The following is a 21,462-nucleotide window of genomic DNA, read 5'->3' as shown; positions in this document are numbered from 1 at the left end:
AACAATTTTCAAAATATTTTCTCAGGTTGGAGAATGGAGACATGGACACGGTTGCCAGTTTGGATTTTTTAAAGCCAAATTAAAAAGTTTAGGCTTTTTTTGTTTCATTCAAAAATTTCATGAGTGTTATGTTAAGAAGAAGTCAAACTATAATGTTTCTCGGCAGCCGATTGTAGCAAGAATTAACAGCGATAGACACCGTGTTTCGCCCATGAGGCTGGGTTTATCAGTATCGCACCGTATTCTTGCCAGAAGAGTATTTGACCGCCGCTTTACCAGTTCGTTTACTCATATAAAAAGAGAAAAATTGCCTCGAAAACCTTAAAGTGCTAACTCAATAAATACGGTAGTGTAACATGTGATGCGATGACAATGATTTTTCAAAACTTGAGTGCTTTGCATCCATCTAAAGTCCTTTCCCAAACTGCTTGAGTCCTCTTTGATCAGTCGCCAATGAGATTTCAAGCCTCAAGGTGATAATGTACAAGAAATAGGGCAAAATATAGGAAGGTAGGCCTTATTGACTGGTCATCTGAAGTAGGCTACGGTACCGGTACGTATTTGCTGGAAAAATTCCAAAAGATACACAGCAGATTTTTAGATTGTTGTCAAAACATAAACAAATTCTGCAAGAACACATGGTTTTGCAAATTGGCCATATATATATGCTTTTGTCTTGTTTAACAGTTCAGGTTGTTTTTATTTCTGACCATCACAACGAAAAAAATCAATATAGGCCTATGATGCCAAACATAACAGAGGTCTAGAAAAAGGTTAACCATGCCAATCTCCAATGCAGTTGTAGAACGGGTTATTTTCACCGTCACTTTGACCAAAACAAAGGGGAGAAATAGAATGCGGTTGCAAATGTTGGACTCATTGCTGAGAATAAAAACGCATTTGCATTCCTCAAAGCAATGCTGTAATCACTTCAAAGTAACACCAAGCATGCTATCTTTGTTTACATCAAAGAACATCATCAAACTGACCAAGTTAGTAAACGAAGGTCTTTGTGGCTGCTGCAAAAAGACGATGATCCCATTTAAATTCTTTGACTCGATGACTACTATGTCTGTCTATTCTCTACAGACCCAGTCGCTTTTGGATATTGTTAAACTGTTATTTTTGTCTTTTAGTGTCTTGTCGCGACTGATTTTGTTTCTTAAGCTACGGTAGTTTATAAATAACTTTGTGATGTATTTTAGGAAATGATTACGTCTCAATGTACCACTACCAGTATGACCATTTATTGCACTTTTTGTTTTTTTAAGAAAAAAAAATAGGCTTGTTAGAGTTTGTAGTAGATTTGGCTTTTTTTTAGGTAAGCTTGGCTTTTTCTAATTTGGCTATCTGGCAAGCCTGGTTGGAGAACATTAAGCGTTCAGCAGAGTTTGGCATGATTTAGCAAGATGGCTTGGGAATCCAGCAAAGAAAACGTTCAACCCATTTCATCAGGAAGAAAAATTTCCTTCTTAGAAGCTGCTTTTCAAGTGCGCATATCCCATACGTTTTTAATTTCATAATGTTCTCTATTGTTTTTGCATGTTTATAACATTTCATTGCAAACCCACTTTTATATAAAATAAAACTAAAGGTGTAAAATAAATAAGTTGCAGTTTTGCTTGTAGTTTATAGCACTTGCAATGCTGATTGAATATTCACTGTTCTGTCAAACCACTGGGCCTAATTCTACAATGTAAATTTGCCAATATTATTCGCATAAATCTTTGCATTAAGGCACTAAGGCATTGTCTATTTTTCTTGCTGTAGTGTTGCCACTGCGACTTTTTTTATCATAGGTTATGGTAGCCACTAGCCATAGCCATTACATTTTAAATTGTAAATTGTATTCTATGCAATATACTTTGCGATAAATCAAATTATTTTCCTAACTCATGATTTGCTAATTGCTTTGTGTTGACCATCTTAATGAGATAAAATGGGTTATGCAATTATCCAGTGTGCAATTAACTTGAGTTGACTGCGCTGACATGTAACCCAGGCCAATAGGACATGGATGTATTTTTTCACAAGAAATTGATTTTTTTCCTGCTTTTCAAAGTTAAGCAGCAAAGTTTTTGCTCTCCATGTCCAAATCTAAAAACTGGATTTATGATAAATTGAGACCTGGAGGTAAACTAAGTTTAGTAACATGAAGAAGATAATTTGATTGAACATTTTATTGCCAAGATTTTTGAAATCGATCAAGAACGTGAAGAGAAATTATAATATTAAGAATTTAAGCCTGCGCCCTGCGGTTGTCGCATGTAGCAAACAAGCAATTGAGTGGTATCTTATTCATGTTGTTTATAATTGTATCATACTATTCTTGCAACGGACAAAATAAAAGTTTTGTCTCTCTCTCTAAGAGAGGCTATAAACAATAGGCTAGTCTAAGACTACACTGAATAAAACTTGTCAAAATGAAACCCAAATTCAGATATGATTTTTTAGTCGTTGGTGGCGGCATATTTCTTAAATTATCCTAAGATGTTAATATGTTGCAAAACTTTTTCAGCCTTCTGAACTGGACACACAACATCTGCTTGAAGAAAGGCAAAGATTTGAAGAAGAAATTTTAGCAGGGGAAAATTCACAGGATCCTATTGATGCATGGGATAGGTAACTCAATCTCTCTTGTGTTTTCATCTGTAGCTCAGTTGTGGCTATGCAATTAATTGATGGGAGCCCCTGCGAGACACTAGAAACGGTATCAGCTCCATATCTATCAATAGCATGTGATTGTATTTTTGACAAGACATTTAATGGTGTGCTTGAAGGTGGAAACAAAGATTGATTTGCATGTGTTCCCGTCTGCTTGTTATCTGTATCAATTTTTGAGAATTAGCTTGAACGCAAATTTGTAACGTAAAAGAATTTTTGCATTTAATTTCCAAAAAAAAGATGCCAAACTGGCCATGTGTTTTTTGGAACAACTTTTGTGCTGATTAAAAGTTTTTAAACAATGTCTTATAAATGTGTTTCACCTATTCAGCTTATTGTACTAATTAGGTTTTTTTATGCATTTTTTGTTGTAAAAATGGAACTTGTAGGCTGTCCTGCTTTGAGAGAGATGGACAGAAAAACATTTGTCTCACAGGTGGTTGGCTTAAATCCTACAAAGTTTGCTTCATTGCTCTTGTGTCACTTTGTTGTATTATGATTTTTTATTGTTTTTGTATGACATTATTTTTTTCATTTTGTAATGTTGCATTCCATGTATCAACAGGTATCTCAAGTGGACACGTCAACATTTTCCAATTGGAGAAAACAGAAAGAATTATGAAAATCTTCTCCAAAAATACATTGTAAAATTTCTTAAACATGACCAATACAAGTAAGTTATCAATTAGTTTCTTTTGAAAAAATTAACTCTGACTTCGAAATTATTCTGACTACACCAGTGTTTTGTGATACAGTTCGGGAATACTTTTCAACCTGCTTTACCAAGTGACTTAATCCTAACTTACTAACTAACAAACTTGCAACAACAAGTCAACAACGCAACATTTGATAATCTTAGTGTAATGATATTCTCAACCTGCAATTATTAATACTTGTATTCGTGATTATCGTGAATAGTAATATACATTACTATACTGGTAGTTGAACCACCCTCTAGTATAATTGAATTTGGTTAAAAGCATAATCAGTTTTAAGCTCTTTCATTCTATGTCAAGGGAAGCCAAAGTGCAGCGTATTGGATAATCACGGTCCATGGTGCATTTTTATATGGCGGCCTGCTGCTGTAGTTGCACAAATCTTTTTGACATGCAGATACACATAAACATTACTGATTTTTGAAAACAAAAAAATAATGATTGTGACACTTCCCAACCATGCACCAGGCCTACTATCTTATATCAGTGAATTCATTGACCACTTTGGAATTTTGTCGTAATTGAGAAAGGCTAATTGCTATACACTTGTTTGACTGTGGCCACCCCTGTTCAACTGTTTACCAGATTAGCAATTATTTGATATGGAAATAGTGTGGCAGGCTACATTCTACTGTGATATGAAGTTTTGTTGCTGACAACCTATGCAGAAATGTATCAGATTTTTTTTTGCAGAAATGATCCTCGGTATGTTGATTCTTGGCTGACAATGGCACAGATAAGTGACAATCCAATCAATAATTTTTCTTACATGAAAACTGAAGGCATTGGAACATCTTGTGCATCTTTTTACGTTGCTTGGGCGGAGGAATATGAAAAGTATCGTCATTTTAAGAAGGCTGCAGCTATTTTCGAATATGGAGAACAAAATAATGCTCAGCCAGCTGTGTTTTTGTCACAAATGAAGAGGTAGTTATGTTAGTTACCAGTGCAACTGCCTTAAATAAATTTAAAAATTAAAAAAAATACGTTGTATTAGCTGTGATTACAGTATTTACTAGTGAAAATAATTTCTGTAAACATGTAAAACCTTTTGTCTTATAACTTTCTTCAATTTTTTTTTAGTGCTTTTGAATTGCGCACTGCCAGAGCATCGATGGCCGGAATTCAGAATAGTAAAGATGATGATACTTCAGAGGTGTTTAATCCATCACCCATGTATGTACACATTGTAAATGCTCACTCTGTCACTTTTCTTGAAATTTTAGCTAAAGCTTTCTAGTCCACAAAACGTATGTATTTATTGTATTGTATATACAGTTTGTTTTTGCTGTTTTTCTTGATACTCTTTCTGCATCCAGGAAATCATTTATTTATATATCTTTGATTATAATTCAGGGCGAATGAAAGAAAAGCGCTTGGAAGTTTACAAGGAATTGGATCTAAAAAAAAAGTGGGCTCTGTACGAAAATCTGAGCAAAACTCAAGTACTGTGAAATGGTGTAATCAAATTTAGTTTTCAGTATTTTTATACAATGTTTCAAAATTATTTTCGTACTATCTTTGATGATTTCAAAAAGCTTCAATTTCTTTAAGCTGAGGTGAATTTGTTTGATTGTACACTAGAGTGGTAAGTAGTTCAAACAGTAAGTAAGCCTACCTAAGTTTTAACTTTTATTCCTGACTATATCTTTTTGCAATTGTTTCTCAGCACTTCTCCTGAAAAGCACGAAGATTCAAAACAACTTGGAAACTTCTGGTACAAAAAAGTTACGTTTTTTTAATGATGACGAAAATCAAAAACCGGCCGTTGGTAAAACTGGAAAGTGGGCAGACATGCCAAAAAGCAGCATTTTGAACAAAGAGAATGCAATCCACGACCCAACAGCTTGGAAAGACAAAAAGGTTCGCATTTATTTTTGTTCGTAATAAAAATTATTTTAAGTCTTTTGAATCCTTTCATCAACTGAACTTTTTGTAAAGGTCCCTCAGCGTGGAATCTCTAGTTCCTCTCGTTCTACACCTTCGTCATTCACCATATTCCAAGATAACACTGTTGACCGCACTCCTGGTAGGTGTTTTTATATTTTTTTAGAAACACTTTTGCACCATTTAAGTTGTAACGACAAGGTACATAACGTGTAGCAATGCTTCAGCTTCAAAACTTTTTTCCCTCCGAGTTAAAGATTTTTTTCGATTGCTAATTTGTTTCGTTAAGAAATGTGTGAAACTTTTCTACACAGACGAATCAAACGTTCACCCAGCGACAAGGAAAGTGTCCAGGAATGTCGAACATTTCCTCGCTGAACGAAAGGTGCAGCAGACAAACGAAGAATCGTCATTGCACAAAGCAATCCGAGAAAGTTATGGAGACCAAAATACTAATACGGTGACTGACCCTGCTATTGACTTTGATCGAAAATTATGGTTGAATTGATAAACCTCCAATTTTTGAAAGTGATTTCTTCGAAAATATCTTTCATGTCAGAATAGATTTTTAATTTACTAGCGCTCAAGCCTGTCAGACCAATTATAGAGTTTCAAACTTGGAAGGAGATCTGTTTTGCATTGTTATAGTTGGACAATACCACGGTAAACAAGCTCTTACTACTCACGATATTCGAAACCAAAGCTCTGTTACTCACAATATCATTGATGTGAAGGACAACATTTTTCTCTAATATTAATGAATTTCCCAAACCCCAAGCACTGAGTCATAGATTGAGTTAACATGAAGAATCATACTCCCGATTGGTATCCTTTTCTATTTTGGATGTTGTCATTCTTCAAAAATATTTAATGCATCTCCAGGTATGCATGTATCCAGTTGATAAAGTCTATTCCGTGATGGGAGAGTTCCAACTTGAAGAAGTTATTGCCGCTAGATGGAGAAGGAAAATGAGAGAAAGGAAAAAAGGTACGACTTTCTCTTTACCTCAAACTAACTCGATTTTGTATGATATACTACTAAGTATGTTAAGGATATGAATGTCCCATGTCCGATTAACATTAGAAGGTTTCTTTGTGGCGGTGACATTGGCAATTGCGATATACTGGAGCCGAATGGCCAGTTCCTTCATCTATTCCGAAACACGACGAACTCACTCTCGCTTGGTAAGTGGTGTCATCGCTGCTCGACACAGGAATCGAACCGGTTTGTCCAACATTGCAAGCATTTGGCTAACCACTACACTACCTCATCGCCAAACTGCTATTGATTTTATTATTATTGTTTGATTTTCAGTGTAGAGGAAGACAACACCATCCAGCAAGTCTGTCCTTTTTTACATTGAGTCATTATCTGCCGCCGTTAAGTCAATGTGAAAAACGACTAATTTGCTCGCTGAAAACTGGTCGAGTGAAAACGTACCGACATCGCATTGTTGAAAGTATAATTCCAGTTTAAGCTGAAACTTCTTTTTCTGACTGCACTTGTAACGCTCTGTTTGCAGAGGAAGAAAGATTAGAAAGGGAATACCAGCATAAGCGCCAGGAGGAAGAATGTGAAGAATACAAACGACAGAATGAAGAGATGAAAAATCAAGTGAAAGCAAAAGAAGAAGAATTGATAAGGAGGCAAAGTCAGTTGAAGAAAGTTCTTGAACTCTGCAAAATAAAACTGGTGAGTTTTTTTAAGCTACGTATTGCGCAACACTTTTGCATCTGCCAATCAGCATCACGACCACATAAATTTTGTGACAATAATTGCGTTTTTTTTTCTTTAACCTCTTTAAGACATATGTTGGATTAGCTACAGTTTTAGATGATTTTTTTTGAGTGTGTAACTGTGTAGCTGCAATCATAGGCGCCTAAGCCGTGGGGGCCAGGCCCCCACGTATATTTCTGCGTGGGAGCAACTTTTTATGCTGCATTGATACATAAAACAATAGATGAACTAGCGATCGGCAGCAGGAAAACATTTTTAAACGCAAACCGCAACAGCTTCGCGATAAATAATCACTAGAACGAGCAGCGAAGCTACAATCCCACCCCAGACAAAAAATCTGTCATTTTTACATTGATTTAACGTCTGCAGACGTTGAATCAATGTAAAAATGACTGATTTTGCTGCCTGAGACATAGCAAAAATCTACCATTTTGAGTCGATTCAATGTCATCAGATGTTGAATGCACCCAAAAACAACATAATTTGCTTCGTTGACGCAGCGTGCGTTTAGCTTTATGCGCTTGCAACCAGACTCGATGTCGCTTTCGAAAGTCGAAACCTCTGCAGAGAATTGTCGCGGCAGTGAATCGCTTGCCGTGAAAATGAACTTGACGTCTCGGCCCGAGGTAACCACTAACCAATGCAACAAGGGCTGGTACAAACCGCATTGCGCACACGCGGCATAATCAACACAACAACGGACTCGCGCAAACTGCATGGCGCACACACGACCGTTGCCATAGAAACCCGATCAAAGGTGGGGAATATGCGCATCTTTTGTTTCATCTGTAACACCAAAACGGGCGTTTTACAGCGAATTGAAAGCAGGTCAGTCATAAGTTGCGATATTGTAGTGAAAAGGGAGCAATGTCAAGTCGAAAACTTAATCAAACGTCTCTCCGTAACTATTTTTCAAGGGTTGTTTACGGATGTCAGCAACTTTTAAATTTATTCAAGGTGACGTGCTGTTGAATTGATGTAAACATGAATGATTTTGCTTTCAACAGGTATATTTTCAAGCGTATGATCAAGTTAGTATTTTCATTCCATTTACAGTATACCTTTTAGTAAACCTTTTCGTCTCTTGTTTCATGCTAATAAATCTAGTTCGTTGCTAAACTTTATGTTGTGCTTAGCTTAAAGAGTCGCAGTCCATTAACCGCTAGCCAACGCAGACGCATGTCATGTGTTTGCTTAACCGAAGTGGTTTAGTTTTGTTTATAATAATTAACGGTAGGTCGAACGCAGCGATAACTCCGAGTGTGGCAATAAAAGCAATCCTAGTGTGACGACATAATTACGTCATCCATCTGCGTGACATTTCGCTGAATTTACGTTGCTGCTAATGAAATACGCTTTCGCCCCCACGGCCAAAAAAATAGTTGGGCGCCTATGGCTGCAATAGTCTGAACCAAGGTAAACAGACCCGATTTAGTAAGTTTGATTGCAACTTTTGGTCTTTTTATTGATTCTACGTTTTCGAGTGCTGAGTTACTGTAAAAAGGATGGATTTTGCTGTGTGGGGAGATGCACTACTTTTACAAAATGTAACATGATTAAATTGATCTTTTTGGTTACTAATATTTCACTTAGTTACTATTGTTCAGGGTGACGACAACTACCAAGATGGTGGTCTAACAAGAGAAAGTGAAGAAGTAACTGTGAAGCTCGAAAATGTGTGCGGGCAGCTGAAAAGACTGCGAATGAACAAACTGGTTGGAACAGCCTCATTGTATCATGATTTGAACTGTGGTTATTAGAGTGTGTCAGTAGAAATATTTCCATCTATCAAACCACATTAAACTCATAAATCCCGTTTGAAAATTTCATATATTTGAATTGAATCACGTTTTATTTTGTGCCAATTGCGACAACATACAGTACTCTGTGATCACAGATCTAAGACTACAAAGAGTCGTCGAGTCTGTTGCTTCCATTATTTTGACATGCCATTAAGTGGCTTGCAGAGCCGCGTGCTCTGGAGAGGCGTCGAACCGACGACCGACGTTCCTTCAAGCGCCAGCGTTGTTACCACTCGGCCACATAACCGAATAATCGTGACAACTGTTTTTTAGAAACCCTCATTTCCAGAAGCTGCAGACTTTGATCAACCCTGCACAGATGAAGGTTTGTTGCTGAATCAGCAAGACACTTTCTTTTTTCACAATTTTTTACGTGTTGCAATGGCTGGACTTGACCTTGCTCATTCATGCTGACTTGCTGAGTCACTACTTGTTCCTACTTTTCAATAACTTTCCAACAATTGTATTTTTAACACTTTTTTCTTGTGAAAAGCAGATTTTACAACAACTTCTTGCGTGATATCAAGAGCTTTGTCTGACAAAAGTCAAATGTTTATCGTGAAAAGAGTGATGTTTATGCTGCTTGTTATGATTATTTTGTTGATGCGCAGAAAGCATCAAAGAACTTCCTCTACCCCCCGTGGACGACAGTTTAGCAACGAGGGATGGTCTCAGCGCCAACAGTTCATGCAACTTGTCAAGACGAGCTCAACCGTCTCCTACAGTTTGTACCAAAGAAGCTCTAGGTTCGTAATTGAAACAAAGTTATTCCAATTCACTTTCTGCTGCTTCATGTGCACAATAAAACAATAACATCTCTAGCTTTTTTGACGGAATAAACTGGATTGGTTTTATATTGTTATACCGATGTGTATGTTTGGGGTTAAAAACGAAAAAAAAATTGGAATTGACAAAAAAATTAAAATTCTGAAAGTACGGGTTTATTATTGTTTTTCATTTGAGTCCCGTGTAATGCAAAAAGCAGTGAGATGCCGCATCGGATAAAGTGCGCTCGTTTCAATCATGCGATAGAAGTTATCTCCCGACTTAAGTTAGTTGTTAAAAAAACCAGCTTTGATCTACCCTGGGTGTTGTTGCTGAAGAAAAAACAACGGAGTAAAAAGAAACGTCTGTTCTACTCTCGTCAGAGCCGAAGGCCATAGTGTAATGAGAACCTCATCTTATTTCCCAATGCTTGGAATCAAGCATACGGCCACCTTCACCTTTTTATAATCCTAATTGATGTTCGTATCTGTTGTTTATTTGTACACTTGTCGTATATTTCAGGAAACATAATGGACATGTTCAAGCAGCCACTATCTCAAACGTCACTATTTTCTGATTTGATTCAAGAACCTTCCGTAGATAAAGCTAAGAGCTTTGAAGTATTTTGTGATGAGTCCGTCAGTGCTCCAGCACCCAACGCCAATCGCAGTGACAAGGGAAATGAGTGAGTAACATTCTACTGCACTAATTTTTTTACAAATAAGACTGTGCTGATTTTTCATATTAAATCATTTGGTAATATCAAGTAGCGCGATTTCGCATGCTTGGAATTGAGACACTGTGGTTATCCAAATTCGCTTTTGTCCCCACCAGTAGGGTGACTAATTCTTTCCTTGCAGCGGTTGTTTTCACTTTTTTTCTCCATCTCATTCTGTCCATCGCGTCTTCTTCCTTCAGTTCGATCTTGTCGAACTTTCACTAATTTCTCGTTTTGTTTCACAGACACAGACAAAAGGATGATCACGAGAAATCAAAACTGAAAGCCGATCTTGTCAAAACTCCTTTCGGGTTACTCGATAGAGAGTCGCTGAAGATTCCTCAAGTACGTTGCAATATCTTTTGCTTTTGATTGTGCTGGTCAGTTCAACCATTTTTGTACAATGTGCCGCTAAATGAAGATTCGCTTTAAAACTTGGTGCTGCTCAGTCATCTATTTCACATGCGGTCGCTGTGTTTGAGAGAATTGCTCGATCACATCGATCTTACTGGTTTGATACCTGCATTCAGTTGGAGGGTGGTGGAACAATGGGACTTGTCGACAGTGAAACTGCTGTTCTCAGAAAATAATGGTTCCATGAAGTCGCTGACCGTTCCGAGTCGAGGTTCTTTTTTCGACAGTTTTGTATTACTTCCAGGAGTGACCACGTGAACGCAGTCTCCCCTCCAACGTTATGTGCTGAGAGTTAAATCTGTTGGTTATTATTATTAGTTTATCGTGAATCAGGAGTTGTAGAAGGGTAGACCTTCGGCCCTAGAGGCTCACACGACGAAGATTAGTTCACAGAAACTTGTAATCATTGATTGAGGGCAATATTGTGATGCTTTGTCAAACATTCTTACATTGTTCGTCACAGAAAACCGTTTCTGAAAACAATCCTGCAGATGTTGAAACTAATCCGACGTTTTTGGAAGATGTTTCAATCGCAAGAGGCCACAATGGGGAATTTGCTAACAATGACCACTCCACCTTTAGTGCGTTTTGTCCGAGCCAAGGTACATACTAAACTTTTTGTGTTGATCTTGAGATCAAATCAATGTGTAGCTAAGAATTAAGCGTGAAACAGTATAACATGCCCGAGGAATTTGAAATTACGTGTTGTTGAAACTTTGGCATTTTTATTGCATTTCCTTTGAATTGATTCTTTGCTTCATTTTTAAAAGTTGTCTGAATAAACAATTCTGTGTTGTATTTTCGTCTGTTGTCTATTTTACTATTTAATTTATGTAAGCTTCAATTTGCTGTCAACAATGCTAATGATTGAATATTGTGTAATATTTGTCTAAAATTCATTATGAGTTTCTAGAATTGCTTTTATTCTAACTGTGAATTATGATCAGTCTTAGTCGACGAATAAGAAAGACGTGTCTAATACACCATGCTCTAACTACGTTGACTTATACTCTTATTCTTCAACCAGATGAGTCCATGCAAGTTGGCTTTGTTCCTTCTGCTAAAATCTTAGCTGAAAGTACGTCGCTCTGGCCAGCTGCTAGCATGAAGACTCCTTTCGTGTGCGCCGATCCGCCACTGCATGACGCGGATGCTGACGAGAGTTCCCCACAAAATGCTAAAAAATTAAGGTGACACATGAAATTGTTAATGTGGGAATTTTTCTTTGGTCTGTGAAACTTGTCAAAGCAGCTTGATCTTCAAATGGTTGAGTCATTGTTGATGCAGCACAGAGCTTTGTTTTTTAGTCAACACGTGAGTCGTGAAGTGCTTATCTAATTTCGAAAACCCTGAAAAATCCTTGTTCAATTCAAGTGACCTATCATTTGGTTTTGGCACAAAGTTATTTCAGTGTCTTTTTGGCAACATTGAATACCTTCTAAGAAGCTGCATCCCAGCCAGCAACTTGGTCCCTTTTCACATTTATTCAAAGTTTGCAGACGTTGACTCAATGTAAAAAAATAATTTGTAATTTACTGGCTGGGCTATTTTCTAAATTTAAAAATGATAAAAAGTCCGAAACTTCCAGTTTCATTTCTCCAATCGCACCCACCTTGAAATTATGCAAAATATGCTCTTAATTATGCTGTTCACTTTTGATTTACAAAAACAAACCAACTATTGTACAAAGACAGTCATGTTTGTATTACACTGAAACTATGTAATATGACATTATGTTTTGAACAGTCCCATTCTTGAAGCCAGCAATGAAAGCGACAAATCAGTTGCTGCCAAGTCTCAGCTACATTGTGAGTCGCTCCCTCCCACGAAATCCTTCATTCGTCCACCAACTGCGGACAGGAAACGGTTCGCTAACGTATCGGTAGTGACCTATGAAGAAGATTCTTCAATCCAATTCTTACCAAGCACAAGTATATGCGTCACTAAAGGTTTGTTTGTTTGGTTGGTTTTGAAACTACTTTGCTTTGAGCGTGTTCACTGTTCAACGATTTTTTTTTTGAAATTATTTCTTGTTTTCTTTATAGAAGATTTTCAAATTAGGCTAGTGTTTTAATTAGGTAAACACTTTTACTTTTTGGCACAGAGATTGACAACATTATAAATAATAATTGTCCGGGTGACCTTGTTATGAATTTTTTTAGCCTGCAAAAGTTGTATTTTTTACATGGTTCTAAAGTTAGAAGTTAAAAAAATGTAAATTTGCTACTTCTCAGACAGCACATCAACCGTTTTTTACATTGATTCGACGTTGAATCTATGGAAAAACAATTAGTTTGCTGTCTGGGTTGTGGGTGGGTGTTCTGGTAACTTCTTACTTTCCTTTTTTTCTAAAATGTTTTTATTATTTTTTTTTTTCCTGACAGATTCTATGAAGCCAGCATTCAGCATCTTTGCTGACGAAGACAAAAATTGTTCTACTGTTACAAACAATGGTTTTAACTCAAGCAAACTGGCTACTAGTGGCTTTGCCATGGACAAGTCTTTGTCTCTGCAGCCTGTGGCTCTACAACCTACAAGTCCACCTGGGTTTAATGTGTTTGCTGATGTGAGCATGGACAGCAAAGAAAACGCTAGCATGCTTTTCCACTCTAGCTTGCGGATTCCCAATGATTCAGAAATCAAACCTAATGACTTGGCGCAACCTTCTATGTCAAATTCTCTATTTCCACCTTACGTTTCTATACTTAGCAATAAAGGCACGGATGGTGGCGCAAATTTTCACGCTGATACACTCCTCAACCGACGAGAACATAAGGAGGAAAGCATGGATTATTGTGAAAACAACAAATTAAATAATCTCGATGGCCTCTGCACTGAACTGATGGAGACTTCCTTGTCAGAATTGGATCGTGACAAAAAGGGTAATTACTAATTATTCTTTTTCTACAAGATTACGCTTTCCAGGGTGTTGTGGCAACTGTCGATCTCTAACCCTCTCGGCCTTGGTCTACTTTGTTGGTCATGAACTAGCCATGGCAATTATTTTCTATTTAATAGCTATTGTTTTAATTTTATTGCGACCTTATAATGACGGGTGGTTACTGGTTAGTTACAAATGTCTATCTGAGAAATTCAAGTTTCATGTCTGGTTTAAACACTCATTTCTTTGTTTTGATACATTGCAAGTTTAATTTTATCACTTTTTATCTTGCAGATTTGAGTTTAGAACCTCTTCTTGATTTGAGTGCTTCAAGTGACCAATCGTTTCACGTACTGCCCTCGACAAACAACTCCTACGCAAGAAATAGTGTTAATTTTGCGCATAATAACGATGTTTCCATGCTGCAACAACCAAACGATTCGTTCCAAAAACCTCAAGCACAACCTGCTGCGTTATCAGTTGTCCACACAGACGGATTGAATTCAAGTAGATTGCAGATAATAAGAGATCCGTGGGCAGACGACATTTTGCGGCAAATTATGGAGTCATCCCAGCACCATCCAAACAACATAATAAGGCTACACAGGAAGATGCCTCGTTTTCGAAAGTCCACAACTTGTACCATAGGTGAGTTGGTGTGCAGTGAAACTACACGAGAAACATGAGATCGGAACTACTGTATACTGGCTGCTCTCTAGTAGCTTTAGAGCGTAGTCCGCAAACACCGTGAATGTTGGGTGGTAAAAGGATAGACCAGAAGCTCACACGACGACAGAGCTGTAAACTTTGCAATTTTTTTAAATGCGATATAGCATTGTAGCATAAGCCTTTGTTTTCCGTAAACATAACGTGCTTGTCAATTTTCACCTTTTAATAACAATAGACAGATAAAACCAAGCAACCACACGGCATTTAACACCATACATTAGAGTGAACATAAACTATAAACTAACAATCAGTTATTTTTGTTACTTGAGAAGGGCTAACTAGAGTATGGCCGAAAACGTTTATACTTTATGTTCAGTTTAATATATTATGTTAAATGCCGTGTGGTTGCTTGGTTTTATCTGTCTATGGTTGAAGAAAGTCACCTCTGTACCAAAATTGTATTTTAAGAATGAGGTTATGAATGTGATAAGGTTTCTGTAGTGTTTCAAGCTAACGTTGATTTTCAAATCAACTTCTACAAGCAAAACGTTTTCAACGTGATTGATAAAAATGGTTTGCTTGGAATGAGAAAGCGGTTTATGAAGCTCATCCTGGCAGTTTCGCATATTTGTGGAGATTTTGAACAACTGACGTTACAAGCCTGTTGGTGTTGAATTTCCACTTGTAGCTGTGTGGTTGTTTGTAAATTGCTCCATCCATTAGTTGACATTGAACAAAGAGGTATGCTGAGATTCCACTCTATAACCGCATAAAGAGTTGAACGGTTGTCCTTTAGTCTACTACCTGTTTTATTTATAAAATCACGTGTTCAATGATGGCGTTGCTGAGAGAAATTTAATTCTCCGACGGGAATAATTTTCTGCATTGATTTAATGACTTTCAACTAAAAATTCGTTTTGTCTCTCATATGCATCAGAGAATGCAAAATAAACGACAACTATTATTTGCTTAGGCGAGAAATCCTACTCAATATTCGACGTAGTCGGGAAAGGTGCTTTCGCTAAAGTCCATCTTGCAGAAGACGACCGCCAGAATGCGTATGCTCTCAAGGTGCAATGTTAAGACTTTTTGTTATAATTTACTAGTTTGATGAATCTATTAGAAAACTTTGTAATGTCTTAACTATTATTAAAAAAGTCTTACGTACCAAGTTGGTGATTTAAATGCACAAACAACAAGGTTGAAGTTAAGTTAGCTAACATTCTGCATTTGTTGTTTTTGTGCTTCTTTATTTCCCAATTTTAATTTTTTTTGGGGGGGGTTTAGCTTTCAGATTATGTTGAGTGTCACATTGTGGTCTCAAAGTAGCCGAAAGTTCAGAAAAAATAATGACTTTCAAACTCTTAGTGTTTGCAATTGATAAATTACTGTAGCGAGTTTATTTGCAGCTACATTGCAGCTGTTCTAACGTCATATGACGCCCTTGTGAGAGATATCAAAATTGTTGGTTGTTCAGGATGACTGCAAAGGTTGTACAGTATTTTTGTCGTGTGCAGTAACGACCACAAAATGGCGTCGGCTTTTATCATGAGATTTTTTCAACCAGGTTCAATCCCCGGCCTATCCGTGGGAGGTTTGTATTCTTGCTGAAGCAAAGCGAAGGTTGAAATCTAAAATCGCAAACTTCAATGAAGACCTGCTGATGGACGTAGACCATGCCTTCATTTACGACAACGCATCCTGTCTTGTGAGCAATTTTATCCCACACGGAACACTTTTGGTCAGTTTGAGAGTTTGTAGTTCTGCAGTAAAACCTGGGTAGCCTACATGATAACGTGTAATTAAAATAAATATAAATTATCTTTTTTTGAGCATTGTATCAATCATTAAAAAAATGCCTCTTCCAATAACAGTCAAGAGTAATAATAATAATCGTGTTTTTATTTGCGCCCATTGCAATAACATACGGTACACTGCGATCACAGATGCGATACAACAGACGACAGGAAGCAGCGAAGGGACATATAGTCTTCGAGTCAGCTGCTCCCCTTATTTTGGCTTGCCATTAAGTGTCTTTGCCGAGACACAGCCGCGTGCTCTGGAGCGGTGTCGAACCCACGTCCTTTCGAACGTCGCGCTGACGTTCTCACCACTCGGCTACGCAGCCGACAAGAGTGTAGCTTTGAAGTTTCTCAACTCACAGAGTGGTAGTTTTGAGGAAAACTGTTTGAACTATTCGAATAAAACAGCAAATTGAACTTTTGTTTGCCCATGAGGTTTCGAGACGAAGACCGGGCTTCTTTGAAGCAAAATGGAGACAAAATGGGTGGTAGACCATGACACTTTTTTCAATATAAAAGTGCATTCAGTTTTCGACAGAAAGGCGTCTTTCCACTGCTAACTCCATACCGACCTAAATATGACTTCATGGCACCTTTTAACACTTTACTCTCAATCGTACTTTTACCATCACTCAGGACTACTTGAACTACATGCACGAAACAAAGAAGACGCTGCCCTATAGTGAAATAACGCTTGCCGTTCTGACGATCATCGACCACCTCCACTCCGTTGACGTCATCCATGGTGATATCAAACCTGACAATTTTCTCATGTGCAACGATTACAGGTCAGTGGTAGTGTTTCTCGTTTTTGATGTTAAATTGTCTTCAGTCCTTCAAATATCATATTTTTTAAAGATTTTTTAGCTTGCAGTTAGGGGTGTTCAATTTCGATTATTTGAATATTCGAAATTCAATTTATTTTCGATTTCCGAATTTCAATTTCGAATATCACAACTATTCACCAAACTGCAAAATGTGATTTTATTGAAAGAAACGACATGCAAATTCGCTAGAAAACGCGAAAAAAAGCCATGAAAATTTGCGAAAAAATAACACAAAATAACGTCTACAGCTCCAGGCCCATGTTGGTGTTTATGAACACAAGCTGATCGACATGGTCACCCGTCAATCGGGATCTCAACTTCGTGACGATCAGGCCAGCTTTTGAAAACGATCGCTCCGCTGGAGCCGAGGTTGCTGGGATCCCAAACACTTCAAGTTCATTTTCACAGCGAGCGATTCACTGCCGCGACATTTCACTGCAGAATGCAGAGGTTTCGACTCGAAAGCGACATCGAGTATGTTTGCAAGCGCATCAAGCTAAACGCACGCTCCGTCTACGTAAGCAAATTATGTTGTTTTGGGGTGCATTCGACATCTGATGACATTGAATCGACGCAAAATGGTAGATTTTTGCTATGTCCTAGGAAGCAAAATTAGTCATTTTTACATTGATTCAACGTCTGCAGACATTAAATCAATGTAAAAATGACAGATTTTGTTGTCTGGTGTTGAATTGTAGCATCGCAACTCGTTCTAGTGATTATTTATAGCGAAGCTGTTGCGGTTTGCATTCAAAAAATGTTTTCCTGCTGCCGATCGCTAGTTCATCTATTGTTTTATGTATCAATACAGCATAAAAAGTTGCCCACACACAGAAATATGCGCAGGCCCGTAGCCAGCCGGGGTAGCCAGACCGCAGAGCAGGGGGGGCAACTTTTTTTCAGGGGGGCCTCGCCCCCCCTGAAAAAAATTTCTCCTCCCTTGGCATAATCTCAATATTCTCGGGCAAAAGCTACAATTATAATGATTTTGCATATTTAAATTTGTTCGGCCCCCCCCTAAAAAAGTTGTCCCCCTTGCTCTGCGGTCTGGCTACGGCTCTGCCCCCACGGCTTAGGCGCCTATGGATTCGGTAAAAAATGGATAAAACTGCGACAAAGCTCAGCCTACACTTTCTGCTATTGCACAACCTAGCTATCTTTATTCTTGAGAAATTTGGCAATAAAAATGCCAACCTGGCATCCCTGGTGCAGGACTGGCCGTTGGACCCGCGAGAGCGTGTGATAGTCACGTGATCGACGATGCGCATGCGTCGAAGTCTTTTTTCGCTTGCAAAATGAGACAAGACAGATTTCGCGCCACTCGCGTTACTTTCAACCGCGTTCAGCCGAAAGGGCGGCTATAATTTCGAATATGTCCGACACGAATAACGAATTTCGAATATCACCATAATCGAAATCGAATCGAAATTGAACACCCCTACTTGCAGTACGAAGCGTGCTGATATATTTTATTCTTAATCCTAGATAAGTATATTTCTAATACAAAATAAAGCTTTGCTGATATATTTTATTCGTAATCCTACATAACTTTATTTCTAATACAAAATAAAGCTTCTCTTTTTGATGATAACATTATTTCAGCGATTCAACTATCCAAGCAAATTACATAAGTTCATTTCTAATACAAAATATAGCTTTTCCTTTTGTGTTAAGGTTATTTTATCAAACACTCAACATTTCAAGTATAGAAAGTTTAGCTGAACTAAACAAGCTGCATCTAGACCTATTATGTCATGAGCTATGACAGTGCCATAAATACAGTGACGTTTCATCCACAAATCTCTATTCAGATCTTCGGAAGCTCAATTGAAGTTAAAACTGATAGATTTTGGTCGCGGAATAGACATGCGATCCTTCCCCCCAGGAACAGCATTTACTCGTGATTGCGGCACAGAAGGCTTTTTTTGCGGACAAATGAAGCTCAAGCAGCCGTGGAGCTATCACGTGAGTTGAGCGACCCAAAGAGCTTTTGCATCTTATGCAGCTTGGTGTGATGGTATCGGCGAGAACCCATGTTTTTCATGATTTTGGTAAAGAAGCCCCATTGTTGCACCATAAGCAGATAAAACCAAGAGGCAACACGACTTTTCCGTGTATAAAACATTTGAAATAGGGGAGTACCAGATAAAAACCGTATAGATTGTGAAACAATCAACAAAATTCTACTTAAACGCAGCAAAAGTCATTTTAATTTCATTTAAACACGACACTGTGTTTGCAGACGGATTATTACGGCATTGCTGGAACTTTGCATGTAATGCTGAACAGAAGCTACATGTCCACTATACAGGATAAAGATGGACGGTGGAAGATAACTGGAAGGTTGCCTCGGTAAATATACTGAAGTGTGAAGATGATATTTACGACACTAATGTTTGAATTAACTATGCTATAAATTAGACTCAGTGCATGTCAGCTCAAGAAAGGGAAGGCATAGTCTTATCTAGAGCAGTGGTTTTCAATCTTTTTTGACCCAGACCCCACTATAGCAGCTACAACACATGCTTCAAAAGCATTTGCTTTCGCTAAGTCACTGCAATGCTTACTACAGTATGTGATATGAATTATTAATGCATAGGGATTATCGAAATCTACAGTATCGCTATACTCAATAATATTGTTAATAGTGGGAGCTCTTTGCATTTCCAGACAACGTGAAATGAAATTCTATGGTAGTGATTAGACAAGTCAAGAAATTGGTTTTTATGTGTTAATCCACCACGCCTCACCAAAGTTTTGCAATGCCCACCAGTGGGGCGCATGTCCCACGTTGAGAAATAATTAATCTAGTTTAGATGAAACAACTTTTTGACGCTTCATTCAGAAATACGTAACGAGATATTTCTGGAGTTAAGTTTTCGCTGGCCAATGGTTGTGAGCCATCACAATGCGCAGCTGAATTATTTTCACGAATTTGATGTTGTAATACAACTAAAATTAAAATTTAGAAATAAATAGCACTGACACGTTCATAACGACGGACACTATATTCACACGTTTTCTTCTCTTTGAGGATAGGTGTGTGGTACAAGTAGCACCTTTGAACCCTGGGCAGTCGCCATGGATTGTTACACCATGGGTCTCGGGGAACACTGGTCTTGATCACACACCAAACTAACAAGTGGGTCCACGTCCCACCTCATGGGCAACAACCTCGACTGGTTGGCTAAAACTTGTTAGAAATCCTGCTGCCTTGCAGGAAATACTTTTTTAAGTAAAGGCTAGGCCCACCGCAAATAACTGTGGTTAGCGTCAGGAAGGGCATCCGGCTGGAAAACCTATGCTCCAAAATATTATTTATGATGAGGATGATGTTGATTAGGTGAATTCTAGCCTACTTTACTAATCTAAACTGAATTTTGGTTCAATAGAATGCAATAACAAGTCTTGTTTGCCCCACTAAGCGCACTCAACATTCCTTTGCAGCTGGGCTGGAAAGTCCTGGACGAATCTTTTTGACACACTTCTAAACTTCCCCACTCCATCGGACTCCTGGTGGCCCTCCTACAAAGACTCCCCACTGCCTTCGCTCATAACACGACTATGAGCGTCACCTTCCGAGCACCAAAAGGAGCTGCGCTTTCCGCACGATGTCGTCTTGCGTTAGTTGACGCTATGAGAGCTTTTGCAATTGCGTACGCAAAGTTCTTTTTTAGTTGCTTGTTGGCTTAACAGGCCTATTGCGCTCTGTTTACTCATTTCAGAACTCATGGCGTTTTATCTTTCAGCAATTACGTCAACTCAATTTATGAGAGAAAACTTTAATGATGCAACTAAGTTATAGCGGCTTTTTCATTGCTGCATTAAGCGTGTCATTCTGTTCAAACAAGTTACAAAGGAGCGCAATCCTAATGTCTGCTTTTACAACTCGAACAGCCTGCAGTTAACTTGTGTTTAAATAAAACTGTTGACCAGATATCAGCTAAAACATGGCACCATTTTAAACAAAGCACGGTTCCACCCTATACAAATCGGGATATATCAAGCAACATACGTCACATTAAAATACTGCCAGCATATGAACTGGAGATTGTTCCTACATTTAGTATCGTAAAGGGGTTTACCAAGAAATTGCATCATGATTTCAGAACCCCTTCCCTCTGTGTATTTTAACCCGACAATGGCAGACGGCTCATTCCATGTCAAGCGTCCTGGACCTATCAGTTTGACCCTCTTCGATTTTGCTCAAACTTGGTCAAAATGTTATTTGGCATGATTTAGCCATGCATTACAAATTTTAGCTCAGCATCTATTATAGTTTTGGAAATATGATGCTTTAAAGTTTTAGGTACCCCTAAACTTTTCCGCATTTGGTTTTTTGGATCATTTTCAATTAACCATATCTTTGTCTCCGAGGTTGTACAGTATAAAGTTTATTTTTGGTAAAATGATTCACTTTTAGCTATATTACATGATTGCATTGTCAAAATGCAATTAATTTGCAGCATAATAGAGTAATCAAGCCTCAAAGTAGCTCTTTTCTTCACCAAAAACAAATTTTGTGCCATATTTGGAAGTCTAACTTTTTTATGAAAAGTAGGATGGTTATTATATTTAT

General features: G+C 38.0%; 1 protein-coding gene across 1 annotated transcript; it reads left to right on the top strand.

Annotated features, from left to right (window-relative positions):
- Positions 1-1,341: 1,341 nt before the first annotated feature.
- On the top strand, positions 1,342-21,254 carry LOC145771573 (uncharacterized). The gene is made up of 27 exons (XM_082583282.1): positions 1,342-1,490; positions 2,519-2,622; positions 3,230-3,337; positions 4,074-4,307; positions 4,464-4,556; positions 4,737-4,825; positions 5,050-5,243; positions 5,322-5,409; positions 5,582-5,727; positions 6,150-6,255; positions 6,791-6,960; positions 8,613-8,720; positions 9,081-9,132; positions 9,419-9,553; positions 10,095-10,257; positions 10,536-10,635; positions 11,168-11,306; positions 11,732-11,894; positions 12,451-12,653; positions 13,089-13,586; positions 13,880-14,233; positions 15,228-15,325; positions 15,822-15,995; positions 16,693-16,844; positions 18,695-18,848; positions 19,126-19,235; positions 20,331-21,254. The coding sequence occupies exons 1-27, from the start codon at positions 1,410-1,412 to the stop codon at positions 20,449-20,451; spliced, it is 4,137 nt and encodes a 1,378-aa protein (XP_082439408.1). The 5' UTR covers positions 1,342-1,409; the 3' UTR covers positions 20,452-21,254.
- The last annotated feature ends 208 nt before the right edge of the window (positions 21,255-21,462 follow it).

The sequence above is a fragment of the Aplidium turbinatum genome, chromosome 1 (genome assembly GCF_918807975.1).
Source record: "Aplidium turbinatum chromosome 1, kaAplTurb1.1, whole genome shotgun sequence".
In the NCBI taxonomy this organism is placed as follows: Eukaryota; Metazoa; Chordata; class Ascidiacea; order Aplousobranchia; family Polyclinidae; genus Aplidium; species Aplidium turbinatum.
This window is presented reverse-complemented; position numbering and strand designations above follow the sequence as displayed.

Excerpts from the sequence above, each read along its gene's own strand:
- LOC145771573 (XM_082583282.1), top strand. The coding sequence starts at position 1,410 with ATGGCTTGGGAATCCAGCAAAGAAAACGTTCAACCCATTTCATCAGGA. Across the intron at positions 3,338-4,073 it reads CTTAAACATGACCAATACAA|AAATGATCCTCGGTATGTTG; the intron begins GTAAGTTATCAA and ends TTTTTTTTGCAG. Across the intron at positions 19,236-20,330 it reads ATAACTGGAAGGTTGCCTCG|CTGGGCTGGAAAGTCCTGGA; the intron begins GTAAATATACTG and ends ATTCCTTTGCAG.